This window comes from Mauremys reevesii, linkage group 1 (genome assembly GCF_016161935.1).
Source record: "Mauremys reevesii isolate NIE-2019 linkage group 1, ASM1616193v1, whole genome shotgun sequence".
NCBI lineage: Eukaryota > Metazoa > Chordata > Testudines > Geoemydidae > Mauremys > Mauremys reevesii.
In genome coordinates, this window is record NC_052623.1 from 250,238,776 (window position 1) to 250,251,806 (window position 13,031).

At 38.9% G+C, this 13,031-nt stretch overlaps 1 protein-coding gene across 8 annotated transcripts in view; it reads left to right on the plus strand.

Moving 5' to 3' along the window:
• The window catches only part of DCP1B (decapping mRNA 1B), a 126,005-nt gene that overhangs the window by 105,303 nt on the left and 7,671 nt on the right, over positions 1 to 13,031 (plus strand). For all 8 annotated transcript variants that reach the window (XM_039546186.1, XM_039546236.1, XM_039546178.1 and 5 more), the window contains 3 exons: positions 173 to 308; positions 6,118 to 6,246; positions 7,032 to 7,880. In XM_039546186.1, the coding sequence (XP_039402120.1) occupies positions 173 to 308; positions 6,118 to 6,246; positions 7,032 to 7,880 (1,114 nt within the window). The remainder of the gene's footprint in view (positions 1 to 172; positions 309 to 6,117; positions 6,247 to 7,031; positions 7,881 to 13,031) is intronic.

A 13,031-nucleotide genomic window follows, 5' to 3' on the forward strand; every position in this document is an offset into this window, starting at 1 on the left:
CAGAATTTGGAGGAAACTTCATCTTGTCCCCAGTCAAGTCATCCATTTATATAGACTACAAAAATATATAGACTTCTAGAGTTTTGTTTAATGATTAAAAATAATCATGGTTGAACTTGATATTTTCATTTATTTCTGCCTTATGGATTCCCACTTTACCCCTCACTTCCAGTCTAACTCAGCAGGAGCAATTCAAAGCACGGCAGGGGGCTGGAGCAGGAGCCTCTCCAATGATCCAGAGCTCTGGTGATAGCAAGGAAGTGGATATCTTACGGATGCTTACCAAGGCCAAAGATGAATATACCAAGGTGAGTTTTGTTCTGTGTAAAATTTCCTTTGAGCATCATGATAACATGACACCGCCTCTTGTCATTTTGTTTTATAATGGATTTATGTTCTTTTTGTAAGATTACTTTGCAAACACCAAATAATTACAGTGTTGGAGCAATATGCCTGATGTGGTTTTCCCTGACAAAACATGCAAAACAATTTCATGTTTGTGTATCAGTATCTTCTAAGGAAAATAATACATATAGGAATTTTTGTTTTTCTGTGGGGGCATTATTAAGTGATCAAAGAATCATAGGAATGGAGGGGACCTTGAGAGGTCATCTAGTCTAGTCCTCTACACTCATGGCAGAATTAAGTATTATCTAAGTGATATGAGCTTATGGGATACATTTCAGTGACTTTGATTTTTGACACATGAATCTACATACTCCTTGCGTATTCATTGGTGTCTAAGAGCTGTAACTTCTTTAATGTGGATGACGTACTCATGGTGGCTTTTAGCTGCTGGGAAGTTATTCTCAGTCTCTTTGACAAATATCTAATGTCTTTTTAAACATTAGTTTTGGTTGAGAAGACCCCTACCTAGCATGTAAGTAACTGTTTTTAAATGTAGTTGGTGAGATGTAGTTTAGTCATTGATGGATGGAAATGAAAAGGTTTGAAACCTAGTATAATTTGAACCCTCATGCTTCCTCTGTGTTCTGGAGTTTCTAAGACACCTAAGTAATTAATGGATTAATTAACTTTCTTCTCTTTATTACTGAGCAGCCCAAAATGTTTTACCTTTCAGAATAAAAGTCTAATCATTTCAATTATTCATATCAATGGTGTAAATTATTTCAGAGCCTCCGTTGGATCCTGCTGCTGTTTCCTCTCTTTCATATGCAGCACCGTTGAATAATGAGCTCATAACATATAAGAGTTTGGGATCTGGGAATATATTTTTTTTTAACACAAGCAATTTAAAGAGAGGTGATTTTATTTCTTTTGTGAAATGTGGTTACTAATAAGATTTTAAGCAAGGCTGTAATGAATTTTCTTGGCTCCCATGAAATGCAGCCTTTGTTCCTTGTGGCAGAGCTGCTTTTGAAGCCAGCATCTTGAGACCTGTTCTGTGTAAGAGGTGGGTTTAATGCTTTAAATAGATGACAAAAAGGAGACTTGTTGTGTAATTTAATCCTGAATTGGTACCTAGGCTTGGATCAAAACTTTGTTGCTTCATATACAATAAAATGTTTACAACTAATTTGAATAGCCACTATTGAAAAAACTATAATGGTATCTTCTGGAAAATCTAGAAAAACATTAGGTTTGTTCTCAGATATCTTTGTGATGAATGAATGATAGACAGGGGCAATTCTCTCCCTCTCCCTTTATACATATAAATGTATGTAGTAGGATAATAGAGGAAGAGAAATACAAAAATATTTTCTTCTGAGATATGTCTGCAAACAAAGTCTGAATATTTTGTAAATTTGCTGCTGCTGCTTATGCCCCACATAATCCTATGTTTCTGGCATCATAATTGGTTGCCAAGGAAATATTCTGCAACAGAGCACTTTGCCTTCAGCTGGGGCATAAGCAGCAGGAATAGCTGACCTGGTACAGACTAGAGATCATGTTTTCATGCCAGTGTCCTTAGTAACATAAAATTACGAAAGGAGGAGGGAGACAAATAGTGACACACAGATTTATTTTTACATTAAATCAGGGTTATCATTTCAGAAAAATTTGGGAGGAAAGGGCAAAGTTGCATCAGCATCTAGAACATTGTTATAGGCTATATTTTATCCTGCAGAGTTCAGCGAAGGAGTAAAAAGCGAAAGACATAGTGGAGTTTATAGACCTATGAAAAGTCAGAGGAAGAAGACAAACCAAGGTCTGGGGAGGCAGCTGTCCCCCTTGCCTCATAGCAGATGACACCCCTATCTCAAATGCCACTATACTGCACAACTACCGTTATTTTTGACCACTTCACAACTGTTATACTTTCTTGCCAGATTGTCTCAAGACTCATTGTGCTGAAATCAGCTTGTCAAGTCTACTTATTAACCCTTCTGCATTCTTTGTGATTTGGGAGGATAATGGAAGCCTCGTGAGCCATAGGGTACGTCCATACTACCCTCCAGATCAGCGGGTAGCGATCGATCTATCGGGGATCGATTTATCGCATCTGGTTTAGATGCGATAGATCGATCCCCGAATGCACTCCCCGTCGACTCCGGAACTCCACCAGAGCGAGAGGTGGAAGTGGAGTCAATGGGGGAGCCGCGGCCGTCGATCCCGCGCCGTGAGGACGGGAGGTAAGTCGAAATAAGAGAAGTCGACTTCAGCTATGAGAATAGCGTAGCTGAAGTTGCGTATCTTACATCGACACCATCCCTCTCTTCCCCCCCCCCCCCCCCCAGTGTAGACCAGGCCATAGAGTAGGAACAGACAAGATAAACAAGCAGGTTTCAGTGCATTCAAGAGGTCTGTTTTCTTTCATTGAAGTCCAGTGGTAAAATTCTCCAAAGAGCCGAAGTGACTTAAGGGCATGTCTACATTGCTGTACAGCTCAGACTAAGGTAGGGGTGAATAGCAGTGTGCATCAAAGTGCTGCTCTGTAACTCCCTGTGTGGATGCTGCATGCACAAACTTAAAGGTGAAGTAACTCCAGAGGGACCTAACAAAGCTAGGTGAATAGACAAAACAATGACATATGACATTCGGTGTTGATTAATGTAAAGGAAACTTTTCTTAACACAAATATCTATTTTAATGTTATTGGCACACTCTTCCCTCTTCCATACTGGATCTTCAAATTGTTGTTCTGATGTTGTCTTTCTACGCCATCCATATGTAACAGGTTTTAAAGGGCAACTGCAAAGCAAAAGTGAAACTTTAGTTAAGCCCAGATTTCTGCCCTCATTAACCAGGCCTTGGGGCATTGAGCATAGAAATCAATATAAACTCATTTTTTAAGAAGTTTCCTCTTGCCTTCTGTGAAATCCTCTTGGTACTTCCTAGTTCATTTGAAGAGCTCCTAAAATTCACCATTGTGTGCTATCAAATACCACAGTCTGCACTTGGATTGATGAGACTTCCGACATTTGAGATATCCCAGACATCTTCAGTGAACTAGTGTATACTAACAAGTTTTTACACCGAGGGTCAAAAATTGTAGCAGGTTAGCTTATATAGCTCTCTGTGTTGAATGCTGCCCACCCAGCCTAGCCAGAGGGCATTCAGTACAGCATTTTATAGTTAACTCAAGTTCCATTTTTGCTTTGCAGTTCTCCTTTCAGGGCAAAGTTTACTATTTGGTTGTCATAGTTTCCTAGTCCTGTTGCTTAAAGCAGTTGCTGACCTTATGCCAGATAGGCACAGCATGAAGGAAGATTCAAGAACTGAACTAACGTTTTCCACCTCGCTGCTAGCAGCCCTTTTAGCATGTCTGTGTTTGTGCCTCCAAAAACCAGTGCTGAAGGCAGCATCTGAGCCAGAGGTTGAAGCAGAACAGCAGGAGCGCAGGTGTATGAATTGAACTTTGATTCTCCTTCATGACATTTCCTCTCACGAGCACCATTGTAGGAGTTACATGCCTGTCCACACTGCCACTGAACTATTTTGAGAAGTAGTTGGCAGTTAGGGCAGTTCCCTCAAGCCCAGCATTCCATAGATCCAGGACATAAATACCCTGCCTTCTCTAACAGCCCTCAAGATCTTCTTTATTGGCCTCCTCATGCAGTCATTGAACCAATCTGTCCCTCTCTTTCTCATTAGTTTTCCCATGGTGATAGGTGTATTAGAAATGGATGCACTGGATAGTTTTCAGTCCACTCTGCCTTGTATATCTCTCTCAAGTTTATTTTTAACTGTTTGGTAGCTATTCTGGCTTATGATCAGTCCTTTGAATCCTGCCAGTTTTGCATCTGCTACTCAGACCACCCCATGGTTTCTTTAGTAGTAGTACCACCATAGGACCTAGGAGCCCTTGCCATGTCCAGGACTCCACAGTGCTAGGCACTGGATAGACACAGAATGAAAGATGGTCCCCACCCCAAGGAGCTTACATTCTAAGACAAGAACCAGTACATGGATATAGACACATGGGGGAGTACAACGAAACAGTAAGACATGGGTCAGCATGATAGGCAATGGTCTCTGAACTCCAAAAGCCTAAGAGCCCGATCATTTTAATAATTGCATAGGAACTGTATCAGGCCTGTGGTCCATCTGTTCCATTATTCTATTTCCAACAATGCATAGAACCAGATGCCTCAGAGGAAGGTGTACAAACCTAAAGTCAACAATTAAAGAATGATCTGGACATAAGGAAAGCTTTTTCCTAATATTCATCAGTTGGAGGTTGGTTTATGTTCTGAAGAATGAGGATTTATAGCTCCTCCACATTTTTGTTTGTTGTGTCTAATTAACTTGTTCTTGTTATTAGCACAAATATTTAATCCTTCTGTGAATCCTGCTTATCTCGTGGTCACAGTAGTATGTTGTATCAGAGTTCCACGGGCTAATACTGCTTTCTTTATACAGTGCATCATTTCCTTTTATCAAATTTATATTTGTTGTCATTCAATTATGAGAGGGTAAAGAAAAGCATTTGATTTACCTTTTCTGTACTATTCATTATTTTGTATACCTCCAGCATGTTTCCTCTTATTTGCGCCTTCCCTAAACTAAATATTCCCAGTTTCTCCTCATACTTTAGTCTTTCTGTACTATTAATCATTTTTGTCAAGCATCTCTGAATCCCCCTCTACTTCTGCCTTATCCTTTTTGAGATAAGAATACCAGTTAACATATCACTGTTTAACAAATGAATATACTCTCAAATGCTAACCAATCACATACTTCAATTTTTTTCCTTAAGCTTTTAAGTGTGTATAAACTATACATGTTATCTGACTGTCGATGGCATGAGACCGTTATCTAGAGGAGATCAGCAAATATAACCCTCAACCCTAGGAAAAAAGATTTAAAATATAGTCCTCCCTTACAACCCTGTTTTTGTTTTAAAAAAAAAAAACAGAAACTAGTAAAAATAGTAAACAAAGTGATTTACTGTACAGCATTATTTTATAGGCCATCTCTAAATTTTGTTCCATGTAATTTTCAGTGGAAAAGCTATAGGATACCAGCTTTCAAACTGACACACTCATGTTCTCTAATCGTCTCTCCATTTCTCTTTCTTTTTTTTTCCTCTTTCTTTTTGAAAACCAGCAGCAGTCCACACAGGAGCATTCAAGAAAAAGAAATGTGCATTGAATTGCCAGGCTTATGCTTTTTTGAGGGTGGCAGTTGTCTCTCAATAGAGCTATATCTGCCAGGCAAGCTGAAATTATGAGGTTGTGAAAGTACTAATGTAAAATATGTAAGATGTGCCTATTGATAGCCTATAAATATGTGTGCATATAAATCCTTCATGTACCTAAGCTACTTACAAGCCATAACAGAACTAGCTGTTCACTGATAGAGAAAACCTGTAGCTGTGGTCTGGTCTCTAAGGTGCCAGGTTGGTTTTGCCTTATGTACAGGAAAAGGAAAAGATGAGGAAGGGAATTGGGATTTTTTTTCTTTTTTAAAGGCTTACGTACAAAGCATTGTGGACTTGAGTCCGTCAACTTACATATGCTAACGTTCCTAGGAAATGAGATTGACTTCTATTCAGTATCCTCATTTATCACAATCAGTTGTAGGGTTTGCAAGTGGTGGTATTTCTTGAAGATTTAACCAGTTTGGGATTTTATGATACAAAGTTAGGGGAGAACATCCTTTTAAAAAGTGGTAGTTTCTTTCATTCCAAAATATGTTTTTTTTCTGTTGCAGTGTAAGACCTGTTCAGAGCCAAAACAAATGACCAGTTCCTCTGCTATCTATGACAACCCCAACCTGATCAAACCAATACCAGTGAAGCCCATTGAAACTCAGCACCAACAAATACCTCAGCAAGGCAAGGTACACTTTAATTTGCACTCTGACTAGTGCTGCTATAACATATCAGGCATGGGACGATGCTTGCGTAGATCAAATAGTACAATAATGCAAAGTGGAATTAGGGTAAATGGGATGGTCTTAATGCAAAATGAATATCTCTTTACAAAAAATAGCTTTTTTGTGTAAAATAGTTATTTAAAACACAGATGTTGTATGCTGATTCAAGCAAAAACAATTGATCTGTCAATTCAGGAATGTTGTTGTGGTTGCAGGCAAACCCCCAACTAACCAGTGGAACACAGCTTATTTTATTATTCATTTATTAATTTAAATTTGTACAAATGCCTTTCCATACATCATAGATGCCTTTTATATAACTTAAAAAAAAATCACAATGCAAAATCTAGCAAGCTGCATCCATTATGCCATGGTAAGGCGAGAGACAGAAAATGACACTACTTCCCACAAGGACAGAAGGTTCCTTTCTTCCCCTTCATAACTTTTTGAGCTTTTCTACTATTTTATTAGTGACTGTAAGAGGAGACCCTTCTCTCTAGGCATTGAAAGTGAAGTTGGTACCTTTTTTTTTCCTGGAGGTGGCATTTTTCTCACAGACCAGGAATTTCAAGGCTGTTTAAAAATCCTTTCCTCCCACATGACACAATCATTAAATAATCCTCTTGAGAGGAGGAAGTGTAGGTCAGTTGTCTTGGCTGTTCCTTAGATACTGCAAGGTAACACCTCAGACAGTTAATGTAGTTTAATGTGCACAAGAACTGTTTCACTTATTCTCTTTTTCCTCGCAGAACATGGACTCCGAACCACAACACTTATCTTTGACAGCACTGTTTGGAAAACAAGAAAATCCTACCATATACCAAGATGTCCCAGAACAGTCACAGAAAAAGCACCAACTTAATCTTTCTGTCAGGCAGAGTGTAGTGCGTTCGCTGTCCTATGAGGAACCTGGCAGACATTCACCCTCAGCAGAGAAGCAGCTTTGCCCAGCTATTCAAAAACTTATGGTGCGTGGGACAGACCTTCATCCACTGTCTGAGCTTCCTGAAAATCGACTGTGTGAAAACGGCAATGTCCATTCCGTAGGGGAGGTTTTCACTGGACTCTTCCAACCTGTGACTTCTCATGGTATTGTAACATCTCATCCAGCCCAGGACACAACTGGCACTCAAAGCTTGTTACAGAAACTTCAGGGACAGTCAGGATCAGTGACCAAAATGGACCCAAGTGCAACAGGTACTGTAAGTTCAACAGCTTCAATCTTCAGCAGGACTTCTGCTGCTACAGCATCAGCAGCATCAATAAATAACATGACCCAGCCACATCTGGTATATTTCAATGGCTCTCTTCCAACCCAAACTGTAGGGCCTCAGGCTGCTGGTAAAGAACAGTCCAAACTTCCTAGACAGCCACTTTCCCTCTCTGGCAACCAATCAACCAGTTCTGGAGTGATTTCACCTCAAGAGTTACTGAAAAAACTCCAGATAGTGCAACAGGAGCAGCAGTTACATGTGTCCAGCAGACCTACCTTGGCAGCTAAGTTTCCTGTGGTTACTCAGAACACCAACACTCTAAAACCCTTGGATGCCTGGATAGATAAGACATCAGGTGCACAAAAGCAGAGCCCTCTCTTTCAGGTAAACGTGATTTAAGGAACCTAATGCCTGTGGTGAAGGTATCTAGGAATCTTTTGAGCTGCAGTGCAAAAGAATTCAGTTCTGTAAGGCTGTTCTCTAATTCCCATTACAGTAACTCCTCACTTAACGTTGTAGTTATGTTCCTGAAAAATGTGACTTTAAGTGAAACGATGTTAAGCTAATCCAATTTCCCCATAAGAATGAATGTAAATGGGGGGGGTTAGGTTCCAGGGAAGTTTTTTTTTTTTTGCCATACAGTACAGTACTATAGTTGGGAGGTGCCCCCGTCTTACCCCACACAGGCAGAGCCCACTGGCACTGGAGGACGTTAAGTGGGGAGTTACTCTATTTCTCTCATACCCCAACAAATCTCAGGCCATCAGACTCATTTTCATTTTGTTATGCTCTTGTACTGCTGGGGTCTGTGAGCTCTATCATATCCAAGTTAGTCTGAATAGAAGCAATGCTCCTATGCCAACATCAGGAAGTCCTGATTCCCTAGCTTTGGTAATGTAAATATTGAAGGGTCTGATCTTTCCAGATCACTAATAGCCATAGATACTTCAGGCATAGATTTTTTTTCTTAGGCACCTAAGATATATACCTAATTACCAGCTTTGTGTCATTGTTTTCAAGTTCTAGTCAGATGAGTGTCTCCTACAGGTGATTTCAGAATCAAAATGAGTCAGCATTCCCCTTGCCCAAAGTGCCCCTTGTCCATCAATTTAAACAATGTATGGAAGTCGTTTCTTCACGTTCATCTAGGGGCTAAAGCCTAGAACAGACCAAAACATAAAAATCTTCAGAACAGGACTAGCAAATCCCACCAATGTGATGTGACTGTGAAGAAGTTGGTTACTGCCTCTGTAGGGGACCTGATAGGACTATTCACTGGTTCCTGTATTTAACATTGTAATTTTGATTTTCTTTTCCTTTTGAACATCTTCAAATAATACTCTATCTAGGTTTGTGTTCCATCTACATGATTTCTCTGATTCCCTTATTTAAGTAACAGTCCATTCTTTTCCAGCCACTAAGGATGAGGCAGCTCCCTACATTGCTAATCTGATTTTCTTGTGCCACAACAGCTACTTGTAGTAATTCAACAATTTTTTACTTTTTATATCCTTGTTTTTCTTGAAAAATATTTCTAGTGTCTCTTTTTATCTTTCAAAAAACAACCTGAATTTTGGTGATTGTGCTTCATGGACCTGTCTGGCTTTGCGCCTTAGAAAATTCAAGCAACTTGAGGAACTGTACTGTTCCTGTGGTGTTTCAAGAAGCACCTCAAGTGAAATTACAAAATGTCACATTATAGTTGACTATTACTGCTGTCCTTGTTGCCAGAGTAGAACCACAGCTAGCTTAGCTTCCTTGTAATGGCTTCCATGCTCAAATGTCCTCACAAAAAGTCCAGTTCCGGGGTGAGCATTTAAAGACCCTCTTGGTTTCTTTGCTAACTGATAGTCTAGAAGGCCTTTAATTGTGCTGGAGCCTAGCAGCCCTACTGGAAATCTGATTACTGTACAGTTCTGGTGAATGAAGTCCAGAAGCTGTGAGTAAGGATGTTACTTTGAGGAGCCAGAAAACTCTTCAGATGTGCTCCAAATTTGTGAATGCTGAGAAGAAAAAAGTTGCTAACTTTATTTTCCCAACTCACTGAAATACGGGCACACTCTTCTTGACTTTCCCCACTTTACCAGACTAGCCATAACCGTCCTTTTTTACTTAAGAGAGTCTTGCTACTCAGAGAAGCCTGAAACAAAATTGTTTAATCAACTAGCCAGCAATTTGAAGCCACATTTTTCACTAAACTCACTGGTAAGAGCTGAACATTTCCAATTCCACAAGATGTATATAATTTTTAATCAGAACAGTATGTCTTTGGGATTAATTTGGGTGATTCTGTGTATGGTCATGGTTTTCTGTGAGTTAGTCAGTGAAATTTTACAGAAACAATTGCTTACAAAGGTGAATTTTGACTTCTTAGCCACCAGTGGAGATTACTATTTGCGGTGAAAGCGGCAAAGAGTCCTGTGGCACCTTATTTGCGGTGACATAACTAAGGGCTTGTCTTCACATACAGTGCTACAGCAGCAGAGCTGCAGCAGAGCTGCACCAGTGCAGCTGCGCCACTTTAGCGAAGAAGGTACTACACCAGTGCGAGAGCTTCTCCCTTCAGCATAGTTAGTCCATCTCCCTGAGAAGCAGTAGCTATGTCGACGGGAGAAGATCTCTTGTTGATTATAGCACTGTATACACGGGAGGGTTAGGTTGATATAACTGCATCATTTTTGTTACCCTTCTCTATACCTTTTCCAATTCTAATATATCATTTTTGAGATGGGGAGACCAGAACTGCACACAGTAGTCAAGGTGTGACCGTATCATAGGATTATATAGTGGCATTATGGTATTTTCTATCCATTTCCTAAAAGTTACTAACAAAAAGGTAACCAAAGTCACAGTAATTACTTTTGTTTTCCCTGGGTGAGGGGACTGCATTCTGTAAGTGTGAGAAATTGTCTAACTTACTATGAAACATGCACACAGCATGGGGAAAATGAGCTATTCAAACCTAGAAAATAGTCAAGTGTCAAGTTATATATTATAAACCAGTTTGTACTAATAGGAAATAACAAAAATGTAAGTCATCTCAGAAAAAGAGATTGATATTGATAAGTGATAGTGACCTCATTTTGCATGCCTTTGAAAAAGGCAAAAAAGCAGTAATTATATCTGGGTAAGCCTGAGATGGAAAGAACAACCGTTCAGAATAGAACTTGATACTGGCTTCATAATCTTAGTAATTTTACTAGAAGAATTCAAAGAGAAACAATGGCTGAGAGCAAAAATACGTACAGGGAAAAGTCATTCCAGAGATTACTACTGTAAATGTGCATAAAATGCAACAACAATTATTACAATTCCAATCTCACCTTGCTTGGCAGAGCATTACTCAAGAAGATTCCTATTGACTGACAAGAGATGGCTTTATTGGCTGAGACACCAGCAACCACTAGTGTTGTACTGGTTGTACTGCCTTTGAAACATTCAGCATTGTTTAGAGGACCTATTACAGACTATAAAAAATGATTAAGATATGATTAATCATTAGTACCAGTACCAACCTAGATTCTGTAAGGCATGACCTATTCCATTCCATTGGGTCAGAGAGTAGACACAGACTTAGAAAGGCTAGTTAGCACTGGATTTTCTATAGAATTCAGTGACTTGGCCAAGCCAGTTATACCTATTATTGAAAAAGATGGGAAGGTAAAAATCTGTAGAGAGTTTAAAATCAGGGCCAATCTCTCTGTGTGTCTCAGTATTCTTTACTATAGACTGAAGACTTGTTTGCCACCATGTCCAGTGAATAAACATTTAAATTAAATAGATTTGGCACAAATATATTTTTACATGCTGAAGCAAGATTAATCAAAGCAGATCCTGACAATAAATGCACCAAAAAGTCTGTTCCTTATAATTGTTTATCATTCAGTATGGTATCTACTCCTACTACAGATCAAAGGACAGTAAAGCAAATTTTACGATATCTGCCAGGAATAGAATGCTGTCTCAACAATATCTTCATTATTGGAAAAAAAGACCAAGGGTATTTAAGGAACGGATAAGATTCTTCAATGATGAGGAGACTATAGCTTGCATTTTCTCAACAATAGTCCTGACACATTACAAACCCAGTTTTAAATTGGCTTGTGATGTATCTCCGTATGGCATAAGAACTGCCAACTCCCATATGGAAAGGGAAGACTAGTTGCAGGGAAAATAGCAAGAGCTGAACAGTTATGCTCAAATCTACAAAGGAGGCACTCTGCCTAGTGCTAGACTAATTCAGGAAACTATCCATATTAAAGGCAACAAGGAAGCATGTTTAATTCCCAATGGGAAAGCATTGATCCCTAATGGACTTTAAGCACCTGCTTATCATTAAGCATGTGCTGTTCTGAATAGGGATGGCCTTAAGTACGTGCTTAAGTGCTTTCATGAATTTATGCCACGATCATAAGAGTACCTACCATAGTCTTGACACTATATACAAATAATTTATCCTATTTATAATAGACCGCTTACCCCACTTCTTAGACCAGCCTTAAATCAGTTACATACTTTCAATATAGAGCATTACTTCTGTCTGTGCATAAATGTTGTACTTTGTAGTGGTGATGGTACTCAGTGGTGATACAACTGGTATTTTTTACTTGTCACAAGTAAAACATTTAATAAATTGAAAAATACCATAATTTCTGAATTAAACTTGGAAAGGCACTTTTTTTTATTTATGACAGGCCAGTTCATGAAAATGCCTAGGAGCATTTATCTCATGGTGAATTGAACTTTCCAGACATAAAAGAGTCTTTTATACCAGATGAGGTACTTGGGTAATAACAGTTAACCTGCAATCACAAATATTTAAGAAAGGGAGTTTCTGAACAGCAATAACAAAATAACTAGGCTACAGATAAATTTGGCATCCAGGGTTTGAATTTCAGATGTAATCAACAGCAGAAGAGTGCACCAGTTGTCTACAAGTGCATGGCAACAGAAACATGTTTGTACCCCTGGTTTTAACCAACAAAATCTTGGCAACAGCTACATCTAGAATTTGCTGAGACATTTTTAGGTGAAATGTTTTTAGTCCTAAGTGATACTCGCTAAAAATGGCCAGAAGTCAATAACACATACTCTAACTACTAATGTTCTAAGAGACTCATTTGATACATATGGAATTCCAAGCAGCTAGTGTGTGATAGTAGGCCCCAGTTTACATTACAAGAGTTCCAATACATTTCTCAGCTCAAACAATATAACATAAATTCACCAAGTGCCATGTTATCCAGCTGCCAACATCATTGCTGAATACTAAACAGAGACATTTAAGTAAATACTTTGTTTCAAAGCAACATATTTTTTCTTGTTGTCCTATTGCAGTGCTGTACAACTGACAAACTAAACTTCTGCTGTGCTGATGGTGAATCAGAGACTTAAGTCTTGATGTGGTAAAGATAGAGATAAATGAGTGGATGTTGAATAACAAGTAACTCAGGTTAAATTCTATCAGAAAAAAATCTGTTAGCAACATTTTTAGGAAGGTGATTTGTGTCCTTATGAGGAATTATTCAAAGATAA